Consider the following 15,271-nt stretch of genomic DNA (forward strand, 5'->3'; position numbering starts at 1 on the left):
AACTAAATTCCTTTGATGAGCTGAACTTGATCTGTGACATCCTTGTGCAGTGTCCAATTTGCACAACTGAATGAAGCAATGGTTTTGATGCCACTGCAGGACCCTGGAAGGCTTACAGTCCCATCTGTGAACCTTGGGAAACAGTCACTGCTCTTTGCCCTCAGTCTGAGACAGGAGTGACGCAAGGCAGCGACAAGAAGTCGGAGCCCTGCTTGTTCCCTGAGTCACTAGCCTGTGGCCCGGGAGCCCCTGGGACAGTGGCTCACTGGGCATGAGGTAGACCTTCACAAGGGACTCTGAATCCTGCCAGGAATGCCAGCTGCTGGGAAATGTTTCATTTCTTCCTTCTTTTTTCTTTTTAAAGATTTATTTTTATTGGACTGACAGATTTATAGAGAGAAGAAGAAACAAAAATCTTCCATCCACTGATTCATTCCCCAAGTGGCTGCAATGGCCAGAGCTGAGGTGGTCTGAAGCCAGGAGCCAGGAGCTTCTTCTGGGTCTTCCATGCAGGTGCAGGGACCCAAGGTCTTGGACCATCCTCTACTGCTTTCCCAGGCCACAAGCAGGGAGCTGGATGGGAAGTGGAGCAACTGGAACATGAACTGGCACCCATATGGGATCCCGGTGCATGCAAGGCAAGGATTAAGCCACTGGGCTATCACCTGGGGCCTGGAAACGTATCATTTCTCTATCGACACAGGCAAGTAGAACAGAGAGCCAGGAGCCCAGCCCTCCTTACTCCCCTCAGCAGGCTGTAGACAGGGCCCCTCCCTTGCTCCATCCTCCCAGAGGGACTACCCTACTGCCCTGGCCCAGGGGCTGGGCCCATTCCCCCAGAAAGCACCTTTTGTTTAATTCACAAGACTTTTAAGTTTTATTAATAAAATACAAAATGGCACACATACATTAGTGATGAGGGTTGGGAGAGCAAAAGGGTCAACCAAGTCCTTCCAAAGTCCTTCCCAGATTGCCCTTGACCGTGTCAGGCCTGCGGGCAACCCACAAAGTCTGTTGCAGGACTAAATCACAGCAGCTTCCTTGCAAGGAAGGACTCCATCTCCAGGTGTCCTGTCCTTGCAGTTTCTCCCAGCCTGGGGCAGCCGAGTCAAAGTGCATCAGGCCTGCTGTCCTCTCCGAGCCATCACCAGTGACTTGAGCCAGGCCCTGAGCATACCACTCACACCAGGCTGAAGGGCAGGTGGGCATGACCACAGGTCTTCCTCCCCGTCAGGGGTAGAGCTGGGGTTTCTTCTGAGCATGCACCTGCCAGAGACCGCATCACTGGCCCCTGGGTGAAGCCCAGCCCATGAGAGAGCAAAGGTTACTGTTAGGGATAGTCCGAGGGGAGGGATGAGCTGCCTTCAGGATCCAAAAGGGGGAGAGCTGCAAGGTCCTAGTGCTGGTCCACGGGGCATGCAGCTAGCTTGGGTCCCTTTTCGCAGTCAAGAGGGACCTGCCAACTTCATGGCCATGACCTCCACCTCTCTGGCACAGTGGAGGGAGGGTATGTGCAGGCTCTAGGCCAGGACCATAGCTGCATAAGACCCATGGAAATTCCAGGCCCTGCTTTAGTGGGGAAAGGGGGAGGGGAGGAAATCCTGGAATGCAAGGAACAGTGTTTTCAGGGATGACCAAGGTGGGAGGAGACTCAAGGCCGTGGGAAGGAGCCTGGGGTGCAGGGGACCAAGGGGGACGCGAGCCAGGCCACCTACAGTCAGTCCCTAGAAGGACAGCTGGGAGGGTCACTGCACCCAGAGCTTTTTTCTGGACCTCTCAGGAGTCCCAGCCTCCTCAAGGACACATGTGTCTGGCGATCACTGAGGCTGGCTGGGAACCTGGCAGAAACGAGCTCCCACAAAGCCCCAGCCAAGTCCCCATCTTAGGGAGCACAAGGCAGGCCTTGCACTCCCCGCTGCTGCCCCTGCAGATGCCCTTGGGTTGCAGGCCCCATGGCAGTGTTGCTGCAATCCATACTGAGGCTGCCCTTGGGGTCTGCAGAAAGGAGGTCTGGACCCAGGTAGGGATGTCATAGCTCCGGTCATAACCACTGACCCCTCCTCCCATTCCAGAGGGGATGCCCTTGCCAAATGGAGGCTAGAGGCAGGACACACTCTGAAATGGCATGCAGATGTCTCACCGCCAAGCAAGCGTCAGGCCCTGCCAGCCTCAAGCCTTGTTGTCAAGGTGCCTTAGCAGCCTGACAGAGAGGAGGAGCACCAAAGCCACTGGGTCCCCTCCTTTTCATGTCCCATGAGGCCTCACTGAGGACAGTGCCTTCCTGGGAGCGGTCCCCGGAGGCCCCATGCTAGCCTCATGCAAGGCAAGACTGGTCCCCAGGTGGGGCTTGGGGAACATAGCACCGCAGTGGCCTTGAGGGGGGGCGGAGGGAAGGGCAGGGATGCGTGTAGCAGGACCAGGAGACACGAAGGAGTGGGAGGGAGCAGGCAAGAGGTCCTGGCCGCTGCTCACCTGTGAGATGCAGGACCTTGACAGTCCTGGCGAGTCCTGGGGAGTCCCGGGCCAGAGGGGGCTGGGTGCACAATAAATAACCGTTTGATGGGGTTGGGGTGGGGACTGTGTCAGAAGGAACCTCAAACCAGCCAGCAGCAGAGGAGAGCTTCCAGATTTCAGGGTGGGGTGGGGTAAGAGGTCGTTCCTACTTTCCCCAAGAGGTCAAGAACGGCCGAGGGCAGCCCTGGGCTTGGAGCAATTCACATGGGGAGGACCAGCCTCTTCTGTGAGTCTGTGGATGATCCCAGCCTAGGCCTGGCTGTATGGGAGGTGGGGGAGGAGGGGTAGGAACCTGGGGGGTGAGGGGGCAGCTCATGGATGGAATAAGTGGGTGTAGGCAGGCAGGTGGCAGCAGCGGCTCACACGGGCACCAGGACATAGGAGTTGGTGCCACAGCTCCGGGGCACATAGCGCAGGCCTTCTACCATCTCTCCTGCCATCTTGCGGGGACAGCCCTGGAGACTCTGATAGGCGAACATAGCTACTCCCAGGCAGAAGAGGAGGCCAAGGAAGGCTAGCAGCCCCACCGCCTGCCTTCGGGTGGCCTCCTGGGTGTCAGGGACTGGAGTGATGCGGACGCCCAGCCTCTGGGGCTCCACAGTGGCATGGATGGGCTCCTCGGCCTTGGGCACCCAGCTGCCTGAGGCCACAGGCTCGCTGCTAGGGGTCCCTGCCGAGGACACATAGCCCACACTGCCAGGTCCCCAGTCCTGGAAGGTGTCTGTGTGAGCGACCGTGGGAACTGTCTCTTGGGCACCCTGAGGGTTCCCTGGCCCGGAGCTCTGTGTGGTGGCTCCCAGGGAATGACCTTCAGGTCCAAGGTTCTTCTCTGGGGTGGGGTGTGAGGTGGTTGGGATCTGAGTGAAGGATTTATCAGTAGATGGCATTTTGATGGAGGGGGCCTCAGTGGCGTCAGGTTGGTAAGCAGTAGAATGCGGCCGAGGGACAGCGGCAGAGGAGGCAGTGGCTGTGTTGAAAAACTCAGGGCTTTCAGACTCTGCTGGAAGCTCTGTGGTTCCTGAGGAGCCGGGCACTGCAGTGGGCAGTGCTGGGGAGGTGCCCACGGCCGTCTGTGCCTCCTGGGTAGAAGGAGGCAGCTCAGGGCTCCAGCCATGCCCTGTGGCTCTGGGCTCTGAGACCACAGCTGATTCGGGTATCCCACTGGGTGCTGCTGTGGTCCCCGCCTTCGCCAGGCCCATGCTTGGCTTCATAGCACCAATCTGCTTCTCAAATGTGCCGCTGTGTGGGGTCTGAGCAGTGGCCTGGCGGTCGAAGTGTTTCATTACTTCCTGGACCCATTGCGCCTCAGGGTCAGCACAGAAGGTCTTGTTTTTCTTTGTTTTCAAGCTGTAAGGAAGACAGGAACTCCATGACATCTCCAAACACCAGGAACCCAGGCCAGCGTGGGGGGGTGGGTCAGGGGAGGGGGGCCTGTGCACCTTTTCTACTGACTGCAGATCCTGTTCCCACTCCCTTCTCGGACGCCTGGAGCAGCTCTGAGTTTCCAGGACCTGGGGCCTCACCTGAGAGCTAGGGGCAGAGAAGCATGCCAGCTTTGGGGGGTGTGTCTCAGGAAGAGGGACCTCTTATTTGAAACTGGAAAGTCCCCGGAAACAGGGACACGTGAGTAGCCTTACTTCAGTGTCACAGTGCCAAGGTAAACTGGCTAAAAAGCTTCCTTCAGAATAGGAGAGAGAAAGAGATAAAAATAATCATGGTGTTAACTGACACTTGAGGGTACCCCAAAACTGTCCATAGGAAACGGGAATGAAAAGTTTATGGGGGCTCAAATGATTGTCCAAATCCAGGCCCAGCAGCGTGGCCTAGTGGCTAAAGTCCTCGTCTTGAACACGCCCGGGATCCCATATGGACGCCGGTTCTAATCCCGGAAGCTCCACTTCCCATCCAGCTCCCTGCTTGTGTCCTGGGAAAGCAGTCTAGGACGGCCCAAAGCCTTGGGACCCTGCACCGGTGTGGGAGACCTGGAGGAAGTTCCTGGCTCCTGGTTCCGGATCCGCGAGCACCGGCCCATTGTGACTCACTTGGGGAGTGAATCATTGGACGGAAGATCTTCCTCTCTGTCTCTCCTCCTCTCTGTATATCTGACTTTGTAATAAAAATAAATAAATCTTAAAAAAAAAAAGAAAAAAAAGATTGTCCAAATCCATACACACTTTTTTCATAGCATGTGTTTCTGGGAAAGTTCTGGAAATTCTGTGCAGTTACTATTGAGGCAGGGGGTAACTTTGTTACCATCATGGCTGGGAGCTTTCTCAGCAGGAGGCATGTGACAGGTGAACTCCACAGTGGGGAGAACTGGATGTCCCCAAATCCTAACTCCTCCCTCCATTTCATGACCACTGCTGCCCTCTGGCTCCTCCTCAAGGGGCAACCTGTAAGGTCCCAGCCCTGTAGAGGATGGCCCTGTTACAACCCCAAGTGCCTTTCCAATCTGGAGCCCTCTGCACCTCCTCTCGCTAAGCCCCAAAGCTGGTTAGTTCCCATAGCAAGAGTCTGAGCTGAGGGGGCCTTTGTTCTACACTACGCCAAGGCCTGTCTTTGGCATTCTGTGGCTGTCTGCCTCTCCCAGCTACCCTATAAGGTGGCGACTGCCCCCACTCCTGTGTGGGGTGGGGCACCAGGCTTCAGGGGGGCAGAGTGAATGCTGTGCATATTCTTGCTCTGGAAAGCCAGCATGCGCAGGAAGCACAACCCTGTGAGGCTGCCCACTTCTGCTTCTGTTTCCCGAGAAAGCAGAGGCCAGTGGTGTCCAGGGAGAAAGCAAGGCCTACTGGGAGGGCAGGTGAGAGAGAGGTCAGGGAGGGGCACGCTGGTGCATTTTGCCCCTTGCAGAAACTGTGAGGTGGTGGGATAGGGGAGACCGCAGGGCTGCTGGCCATTTCCTGCTGAGTGCCCCTAAGTCAGCTTTGCAGAAAGGCTTCAGGGCCTGGGACTCCAGTAGGAGCCAGTAACCGGGATGGGCAGGGCAGGGCCAGGGGAGTTGGAGGGGTCCCAATAACCAGCAGAAAATGACCCAATCCCATCCCTCCCCACAGTCTGGAGTGGGAGCTATCTCCTTCTCTGCCATTGTTCCAGTGAAGAGAGTGCCCCCTGTTGCTCGCAGGAGCTCTGCTCAGCACCATGCCCCTAAGGAACATGATCTTTCATCCTCTGAGCTGCATGATGGCCAAGGAAACCAGGGCACCCAGCCTGAAAGAGGTGAAGCTGGGACTTGCATGTGGGATTCTGGACCACTCTGTCCCAACACTTGCCATCAGGTGGGCCCAGGATCAATGTGAGAGTGCTTCAGCCTGGTAGGAATTGTCCCTTACTGTGGTTGCTGCAGGCCATAAGCCAAGGTGGCCGCCCCACAGCCACCCTGGGCCATTCAGGAAGCCGCTTGCCATCCTAAGCCCTATGATACCGCTAGTAACATCAGCAGATGGACTGCAAGTAGGGAGCAAGGGGCAGAGCTTGCTGAGGCCTTTGGCTGGGAGCCCAGGTGGGCTGGGCAGGTGTACATGCAGACTGGGAAAGGCCCTGGGCTGTGCTGAGCCTGAGGTTCAGGGTCATGGAGGCCGTACTCACATGATGGCACGTTTTTCACAGGACTTCTCATTATGCTTGTAGCCAGCGAGAAGTCTCAAGGGAATCTTCGGGGTCATGTTGCTGTCATTGCACTCATAGCTGCATTGTTTCATACCGGAGTGCTGACCTGTGACCAAAGAGATCCCTGATCAACATTTGGCCTCCCTACCCCAATGCACCCAAGTCGGGACCTGTGTCCTGCACACCCTTGCTTTAAGGCTCTGGATTCAGTCTCCCCCTTCTCCAAAATCCCCTTGGTGTCTCAGTTTCCCCACCCATAAAACAGGGAAAAAACAGAGTCGACCTCAGGGTGTTATTCATGAAAATGAATTCTTTTTGCAGTACTTTCTCTCTGGCACATACAGAGTATTGCATTTTGGAAGTTAAGTTGTATTTGGTCCATGATTCAGCAAGAGAATGAGACTGACACTGGAGAACTCTGCCCAGGACCCCAGCTCCCAGACCCTCCCAGTCTATAGTCTCACCCTTCCTCCATCCTGCATTCACCCCAGTTAAGTCACCTATCACCCCCTAATATGGATACACCCCATTCCTCCTAAGTGCTCAGGGATTTCTATGACTTCCGAGATACATCCAGACCTCTGCCCAACACAGTTCCCATGCCCAGCCTGTGACAGGTGCGCGTGTACACACACACACATCCACAACTACAGGGCCTGAATATTCGTCTCACACAGAACCACATAAACATGTATGCAGCCATGCAGCCGGGTCCCCAGATAGGAAACCTACACACGACTGCTTTCTGAGGAAGGTAGGGGCAGCCGGACAGCCATTGCAGCAAGCGTCTATGTTCTCCTGCTTGAGAGCAGAGGGAGCCTTTGTGGCTACCTGCTGGAGTATTTAGGAGATGGTGGGCATGCAGGTGGCTGGGAACCAAGCACAGTTGGAGAGAAACCCCAGGGCAGGACAGGGCAACCCGGCCCAAGCTTTCAGTATAAGCACTTGAGGTGGTTTGCATTGCATGCCTGCCTTCCCCCTCTCCCTAAATTTCCAGATACTTTTCTGCTTGAGGTAAGCTCAGGGCATGATGAGTTCAAAAATGAGGAAGAGCTCAAGTTTCAGATCTGGGTCAAGGTCATGTGCAGAAGCAACAAGAACCTACAGGCCACACCAGGCAAACAAGCAGAGTCCAGAAACCAAGCTGACACTAGCTAGCACTTCAGGGTCTGCAAGGTCCCAACTGATAGCTGGGCTCCACTGACATACACACAAGGACCTGCGTGTTGATATGCCAGCAAGCTCCACTTCCCACTACATACGTGTGGACATGCCAGCATGATTCACTTCTCACTATGTGCATGTAAACATGCCAGTATGCTCCACTTCCTGCTACATGCATGTGGACGTGCCAGCAAGCTCCACTTCCCACTCCGTACATGTGGAAGTGCTGGCATGCTCCACTTTCCAACCTCCCCTGACCCCTCCCCACCCCACCTCCGACTTCTCCACTCCATCACTTGTACCTTTGGCCTACCCCCTGTGGGCAGAGCAGGTTAGGGTTGCAGGCCTGGGATGGACAATTTGGGCTCCTGGGGCTTCCCTCCATCTGGGGGAAGCAGGATATGAAAGTCCCCACCAGACAGTTTGCCCTCCTTCCTCCCCAGGGGGACCTCGCCATGACTCAGCAGCTGCTTCCCCAGACCTGCGTAGGAGCAGGTGGCTTCCTGGGGAAGCCCCAGAAACGTGGTGCCCCCAGAAACGTGATGCTCCTGAGACAGGAGGAGACACAGGGTGCTGTACAGAGAGGGAGGGGAAGGCTGTAAGAGCCACAACAAGGACACCAGGGCCCCAAGTCCCTGCCTCTGCCATGGGGCTGGTTGGTGTCCAGGCTTAAGTTCTGCGTCCTGTCCAGAGGGCTATGTAGCTAGCCCAGGAGAGGCCTTTCCCATCTCAGAGCTGCCGTTTTCCTTCCTGTAAATGGGAGATAATGCCTCCCGCCAGCCGGTCATCTGTTATCTGCCGCCAGTGCCAACAGAACGGGGACCTCATCTTTCTTGGTGTCACAGTGTTTACCAGGGTCAAGCTGAGGTGGTCACTCCATCAGTGTCCACAGAAAGGCATAGTTTGCAGTTCTCAGTGCTCCTGTGGGCACGCAACCACTTACCTGCCCGTCCATCCACTTCTCCCACCTGTTCACCTGTATATCCTCCACACCCCTTCATCTCACCCACCACTCACTCCTCCACTTCCTGGTCACTTGTTTGCATTCCTTCTAGTTACATACAAGGACCACAGGCTCTTTTGTCCATAACCTTGAACTCTCCTCCCACAGGTGTTGGTGTTGACTTCTTAAGAGCACCCCTATTCTAACACACCTATCAGATCATCAGATTCATACATTCAAGCAACAAAGGCTGGGCCCACTCCTCCCCAGGCTCTATGCCGGGGAGTGGGGTGACCAAGGCTAGGATGTGCCCTCACAGGGCTCCCAGCCTAAAAATACCCATAAAGCAGCAGAGGTTTTCTTTTTTGGTTGAGCACTTGCTGTGTGTTGGACCCCATGTCACCTGCTTGCATTAACTGCCAGCATCTAGGGCAGGCAGGCAGGCATTTAGTGTGGCATTTGGATACGGGTACCGTATCACTGCCAACATTTGAGTCCTGGTTCTGCTCCCAGATCCAGTTTCCAGCTAATGTGCACCCTGGGTGGCAGCAGGGGATGGCTCAAACAGATAGATCCCTGCCACCCAGGCAACAGACACAAGTTGGGCTCCTGGCTTCTGATTTTGGCCTGGCTCCACTCTGGCTGTTGGAGGTGTTTGGGGAATGAACCAATGAATGAGTAATCTGTCTCTCCATTCCTATCTCTCTGCTTTTCAAATAAATCAATAAAAACACAAAAACTATTTCTTACCATCCCTTCAAAGAGAATGTTTGGTATCCCCATTTTGTAGGCACAAAAGTCAAGAATCAGAGAGGCTAAATCATTGGCTCAAGCCCACAAAGTTACTTTGTGTATAGCTAGTTTTTTTCCTGCCTCTTAGACCTTCACTGTTTAAGCTACTAAACTGAGTTAAAAATTCTACATTCCAGGACATGTCTGGAGCATGCCGGCAAGTCCACACATATGTACTGGGAAGTGGAGAATGCTGGTATGTTCACACATATGTCTTTGTTGTGCATGTCGGTGCAGCTCTCAGCATAAAGCCCGGAGCCACGGCAGATGGCAGTGAAGCTACCACCCGTATATCCCATAGGGCATCCCATAGGGACTCTAGTTCAAATCCTCGGTGCTGTACTTTCCACGCAGCTCCCTGCTAATGTGCCTGGAGATGGCCCAAGTGCTTGGCTTCCTTCATCCATGTGGGAAATCGGGATGGAGTTCTAGGTTTCTGGCTTTAGTGTGGCCCAGCCTGGGACATTAGGGAATGAACCAGCAGATGGAAGATACCTCTTTCTGTCTCTCTCTCTCTCTCTCTCTCTGTTTCTCCTTCTATCTTCTATTTCAGTAATTTGGCCTTTCAAATAAATAAATCTTTTTATAAAACATAAGTCTGAAGCAGATCTGACCAACACAGATCTTTTGGACCAGAGAACTGTCCTGTGCTGTCCTTAGGCGCCCCCTTTGGTTTGGCCAACTCAGATGCCAGCAGCCATCACCAAAGCAAAAACGTGGAGTCATTTGACAACCAGAACCGTGCACAGCTGAGGACTTCTGCTGGGGCCACTGTCCTGGCAGCCCTCCTATCCTCACAGCTATGCTCCACCCCATCCCTACCACCCAGGGCAAAGGCAAACACCTGTAGGAGTACTTTGCTTCAAGGTCCTTGTGCTGATGCCGGCATGTTTGGGTCATGGATGAACCTGGGTCACTCTCCTCCAACTAAGTTCAGATATCTGCCTTGCTCATTTGATTCTGAACCATTTCTTCTTGTCTGTAGTCCTGGGAACACCCATGTTCCCACGCTGGCTGACTCTGCCCAAGGGTCTGATAGCACGCAATATCTCATTTGTACATGATTCAAAAACCCACATGCTTTCCAGCTGTTCCCTTCCTCTCCACAAGCCAATCACTCGGGTGCTCTGTCTCCTCCAACTTTGTCCCATGTACTCTGAGCCTCACTCCTTGCCACCTGGTACATCCCGTATAACTGCTCCCTGACTCCTAGCCCCCCGCCCCTCCCTCCGCAACCCCTATTGCTCCCTTGCAGACTTTTTCAGAGGCCCACCCTGCTTGTCACCTGCCACCATTAGGAAGTGGCTTTGGCAGCAGCACCTTTAGCTCCCAGGCTGTTCTCTACCAAGGTGACAGCTTGGGCAGATGGAAGCACAGTGGACCCCATGCTTACCCTGGCTGGGTCTGCCTCCCTTTCTATCAGAGAAAACCAAGACATTGAGGAAATCTCTGCCACGCTCTGTGCATGTTTGGGAGCAGGAAACCCGCTCACCCTGACAAGGCTGGGCTCGTACAAACTTGAGGCAGCTCCACAGAGGGCAGAGATGACTGGGCGTGATGGTGGCAGAGGTGGTGGGACAAGAGGGCCTAGCTGGTGTATGAAACCAGGGCACAGAAACAACCCGCGGAGGCGTACTAGAGTGCATGGAGTGGGGCCAAGACCATCTCCCAGATGTGTAGCACATCATGGAGGTATTGGTGAACCCCAGGTGTGCCTGTTGGGGTTGAAGTTCCAGAGCAAGGAAGGGTGTGGGGAGTAGCCCTCAGAGTTGCCATGGAGGGGACTGGTGGACGGGGTGGGTGGGGAAATACCAAGATCCAGACATGGAAGGGGTGCACTTAGCCAGGCCTCAAAACCAGATAGGAAACAGAAGAGGGATCCTATCTATGGTCTGTGGGCTGGAAGCTGAGAGCTGAAGCATATTTGCTATGACTCTACCTGTCAAAGGGTTTGGAAACCGGGAAAGCCAGATCCTGGCTTGGGTGTCCCAGGTGGAAGGCAGCAGGAAGCACTGTGGGGTGGCTTTAAGCCGGGTCATCTGTGTGCTGCTTTTTATGGCCCTATAAAATGGGTTGATTATGTTCACTTTGGCAGCACATGTACTAAAATTGGAACGATATAGAGAAAAAGAGCATGGCCCCTGTGCAAGGGTGACAAGTAAACAAACAAATAAAAATAAATAAAATGGGTTGATTATGTTTGTGAAGTTACGTTTTTACAAATATAATGAAAAATAACATCTCCACAAATTTCCTTAGGTCCCTGGAGAGTGAAAGGTTGGGGCTAAAACCACCCCTGAGGCATGAGGACTACTACCTGGGGCTCCCTCTCAGGGCCCCTCCAATCTCTGCCCAGGGAGGCTGGCTCCACCCTCTCTAAATGCCAGCATCTCCCTGTCCCTCTCTCCCTCTTATATTTTTTTAGGGGAAAAAAATGTTTAATACTTATTTGGAAGACAGAGAGAGAAGTTGCCACTCACTGGTTCATCCTCCCAAAGCCCACAAGACCACACTAAGGCTGGACTCAGGTCCTCCAACTGGGTCTCCTCCATGGCAGGAAGGGACCCAAGTCCTTGAGCTGCCTCCCAGGAGGCCCATTAGCAGGAAGCCAGAATCAAGCAGAGCTGTCACTCGATGTCAGGCACCTGCTCCTCGGCTCTCTCTTTTCTCTCATTCCTGGGCCTTTTCTCTTCCAACCCCTCTCTGGTTCGCTGCACCCATTGCTGTCTCCTGCAGCTCAGCTCTGGTTCCACTAGGGATGCTCTGGCCCCTGCTCTTGGAACCCAGCTTGGCACGCCTTAGGTGTTCCAGTACATGCCTGGAAGATAGAAGGACTTTGAATTTAAATTTGGTGAGGCCTGGATCTGACACTCTGAATCTGTCCTCCCCTGCCTTCCCCAGTAACCCCCCACTGCCAAGCAGGGGGCAGACTCCAGCCACTTAAAACAGAAATTTTTCTCTCTTGTCGGGACTTGAGTGGGTGTGCATGCGTCAGTGCTGGGCTGTGACTTGCATCTGCAGGTTTTGTTACATAAAGCACGGGAGCCTTCGCCCCGCCCAGCAGCCCCACAGACCTACATGTGGGAATGACGCACAGCCCTCAGCAACCGCGAAGCCCCTCAACCTGCCTCCCGCAGGGCTTCTGTAGGGGGCTTCAGGGGACCAGGGTCCCTCAAAGCCAGATGAGAAGAAACTGAGGCACAGAAATGGTGCCCAGTGCCTCCTGATAATGTCAACAAACAACACCAGGACCTGGGTCCTGAAGCCCTAGGCTGCTAATCAGAGCACCCTGGCACCCCCAGCCTGGGGCACCCTTCCTGCCCAGTATAGGGGCCTCCCACACCCTCCTCCTCCCTCTTCCAAAATACCCTAAGAAACAGTGGAATGCTGCGTGCGTGTGTACACACACACAAACACATATATGTATACACAGAAACACATAGGCACACATACACACACACACCCCTAGAGAAGCAACAACTATATTTAAATGTGCAGCATCCAGGACCAAGACCCTGCTCAGAAGCACATTGCATGGCTGTGGCAAAGCAACCCCCACCTGACACCCCCTCCTCCGTCTTCCAAGGCTCACTAACCCCAAATGCCCCAATCCTCATGGCCCAAGTCTCCAAACAAGGAAGCCTGAAGCCATTGGCCCCCTACCCCTACCTCCCCACTCACTCCCCTTTCTGCTCCCTGCCCCCTGTTGAGGCTGGGCCATGGAAATGCTCCCGCAGCTGGGGTCTGGTCATCATGCTCCCAGCCTCTCTGTGTGCCCTGGGGCTGAATTCTACCTTTTCTGAGCATCAGTCCCAGGGAGGATGAGGCTGACTCCAGCGGTTCACAGAGACTGTGTGACCCCTGGAGGTGGTCAGCATGAGTGTGTGCCCCTTGCTGCAGCCCATTCAGTGGGTCTTCCCTCTCCTGCCTTATGCTGGCTGGTGCTCCCTGAGGTCAGCAGCTAAACCTCTTTGGGCTTCTGACTTCCCCAGCGTAGGTGGGACAGATGGACAGACCTTGCCCTACAGGTCCTGGGATCTACCTACGAATGACTGGACAGGAGGAAGGCAGTGTGTGATGGGACACTCAGGCACTGGGACCACAGACCCACACAGCACCCCTATACCCCACCCAAGAGCTGCAATGACCTTGACCTTCACTGGTATTGGGCCCTTTATTCTGGAGGGCTTTACCATCAGGCCAGAGAAAGTCCCAGCGCGAACCTGGAACAAGGCCAAGACTGCAGGTTACACATTAACCCTGGGTGGGTAGGTAGGGAGCCCCAGCCCATGGCCAGCTGGGTCCTTCCTTCCCATCCCTCCACTTGTCCTTCTCCCCCTCAGCATCCATCATCCTGGTGCACCCCCTCCTGGTACCCTGTACATCCCACATCCCCTCTGCTTGCTGCCTGCGCCCTGCACACAGCAAGGGCAGTCCCCTGAGACTATTCCCGCCTCTAGGACAAGGAAGGGTCCAGGCTCCCTCTTTCACAGGGATTTGTGCCTTCGCCAGGCGGGGTATTGGGGTGCTAGGGGGCAGAAGGGGCTGGAGCTCCCCTCCTCCAGCCCCCTAACCCTGCTCTAATCCCAGCCACACTCACCAGCCACTAGGATCATGAGATGGTAGAACGCAGCCAGCCACAGCAGCCACGAGCCAGCGATGAGAGCCATGGCGGAGAGTCTTAGGCTGGGGCCACGCGTCTGCCCCTCTGTCCAAAGCGACTCAGAACTGCCCCCTCTCCTGCTTGCCCGCCGCCGCTGCCACCGTCGCTTTTTATAACGGGGCTGCGCTGCTGCCTCCGCCTCCAACCCCCGTAGGCAGGCAGCAGGGAGGGGGCCGGAAGGGAGCCAGTGAGCGAGCACAGATTCCTCCCTGGATGTTGCCAAGGAACCGATCTGACTCCGCCGCCGCCGCCGCCGCCGCCGCCGCCGGAGGGGCTGCCGCAGGGGTCCTGGGCCAGAAGCTCTGTGGCCTACAGTCTTCCTGGGAAGACGTTCTAGGGTTCAAAGGGCCTGGTACACACCCGTTGCACAAGTCACCTCCCTGCCAGAGTTGACCCACCCCCTAGGGTAGGGCCAGGCGCCCCAGCTCCTGAATGGTCAGTAGACAGAAAGACGGCCTGGCTGGTAGAAGGCAGCAGTGAGGCCTCCCACCTCCCAGCTCTTTTTTGGTCTGGGAGGAATTGTTGGACCCAACCTGTACCCCTAGCCCTAACTGTGAGTCCCCTGGGTGCAGCCCAGCTTGCACCCCAAGCCCTTGACATGAGCTCCTCTTGGGAGACCTTGTTTCTGAATGCAGCCCTTGCACCCTGGAGCAGCCTGGAGAACAAGGGGGACTCAGTGATCCCACCCATCTGTCAGACAGAGAAACAGAGGCTCTGAGGGGCAGGTTCCCCTCCATCTGGTGGTAGGGAGGACTCTTCTTCCCACTGCCACAAAGAGGGCAAGGAGTTAGACCACTGAGGACACAGGAGAATCCTGCCCCCAACCCCTGCCGCTCCTGCTTTGCACTGCCACCGCCCCTACAGTGTGGGAATCACATGGCTGCCATGCCAACCATCCCCAGTAATGATGATGTACCTATCTGACACATCCTCTTAAATTGGAAGTAGAACTGTTTGGGCCTCAACTTGCCCAATGAAGGAACTGGGGAGGGTCCTGAGCTCTGACCTTGTAGGCTTGCACCCCTTGGGCCAGGCAGGCTTCCCCTTTCCCTGGGCCAGACCCATGCAGGCTGTGGGCTGGTGTCAGGAGCAGTACAGTTAGTTCTGAAGGTGGTGGCCACAGTTCCCCAGACTCCAGTGGAAGAGTCAGGAGCTGGCTGCACTGGGTTAGGTGTCACTGGGCAGCCAGCCAACGGGAAAACCCACGTCCCAGATTATAGAGCTAGCTGTACCAGGTAGGGCTGGACAAAGAAGCCACCTAGTTTCCAAGGCCAGAGGAATTGTGGCTCTTCAGTTACCTGTCCCCCACCCAAGAACAGGTGGGTCCCCTGAGGTGTGGACATGCCTGTGAGAGGAGGAGCAGCTGGGCATGGGCCAGCGACTCCCTTCCTCCTAAAGTGTGCAGCTGCGAAGGCAGGAGTTTTTCCATTTCCATTGTCCTGCATTGTGTTTTATAACTGGGGAAACTGAGGTTCAGAGAGAACCCCAGAAGTCCAGGTCTCTCTCTGCCCTGCTTGTGTAAGAGCAGAAGAGGGAGAAAGGACAGGACAAGGGAGAGGGAGAAGGGAAGATGAAGAGAACAGGAA

General features: G+C 55.2%; 1 protein-coding gene and 1 non-coding gene across 3 annotated transcripts; one reads left to right on the top strand and one right to left on the bottom strand.

Moving 5' to 3' along the window:
• Positions 1-856: 856 nt before the first annotated feature.
• Positions 857-14,048, bottom strand: CX3CL1 (C-X3-C motif chemokine ligand 1). Of its 2 annotated transcripts, XM_058674473.1 has the most exons (4): positions 13,623-14,048; positions 13,177-13,245; positions 6,103-6,229; positions 857-3,861 (listed from the first exon to the last, which is right to left on the bottom strand). In XM_058674473.1, exons 1-4 carry the CDS (start codon positions 13,690-13,692, stop codon positions 2,874-2,876), a joined length of 1,254 nt encoding a protein of 417 aa, XP_058530456.1. In that variant the 5' UTR covers positions 13,693-14,048; the 3' UTR covers positions 857-2,873. The 2 variants fall into 2 exon arrangements, with proteins under 2 accessions (XP_058530456.1, XP_004584186.2); XM_004584129.3 differs by lacking the exon at positions 13,177-13,245 and having other exon boundaries at positions 13,623-14,037.
• Positions 11,104-11,208, top strand: LOC118757750 (U6 spliceosomal RNA). The gene has a single exon (XR_004995357.1). It is a non-coding gene; the product is annotated as a U6 spliceosomal RNA (small nuclear RNA).
• Positions 14,049-15,271: the final 1,223 nt, after the last annotated feature.

This window comes from Ochotona princeps, chromosome 16, assembly GCF_030435755.1.
Source record: "Ochotona princeps isolate mOchPri1 chromosome 16, mOchPri1.hap1, whole genome shotgun sequence".
Classification (NCBI taxonomy): Eukaryota; Metazoa; Chordata; class Mammalia; order Lagomorpha; family Ochotonidae; genus Ochotona; species Ochotona princeps.

Excerpts from the sequence above, each read along its gene's own strand:
- CX3CL1 (XM_058674473.1), bottom strand. The coding sequence starts at position 13,692 with ATGGCTCTCATCGCTGGCTCGTGGCTGCTGTGGCTGGCTGCGTTCTAC. Across the intron at positions 13,246-13,622 it reads TCTCATGATCCTAGTGGCTG|GTTCGCGCTGGGACTTTCTC; the intron begins GTGAGTGTGGCT and ends GCCTTGTTCCAG. Across the intron at positions 6,230-13,176 it reads AGGGCCCAATACCAGTGAAG|GTCAGCACTCCGGTATGAAA; the intron begins GTCAAGGTCATT and ends CTTTGGTCACAG.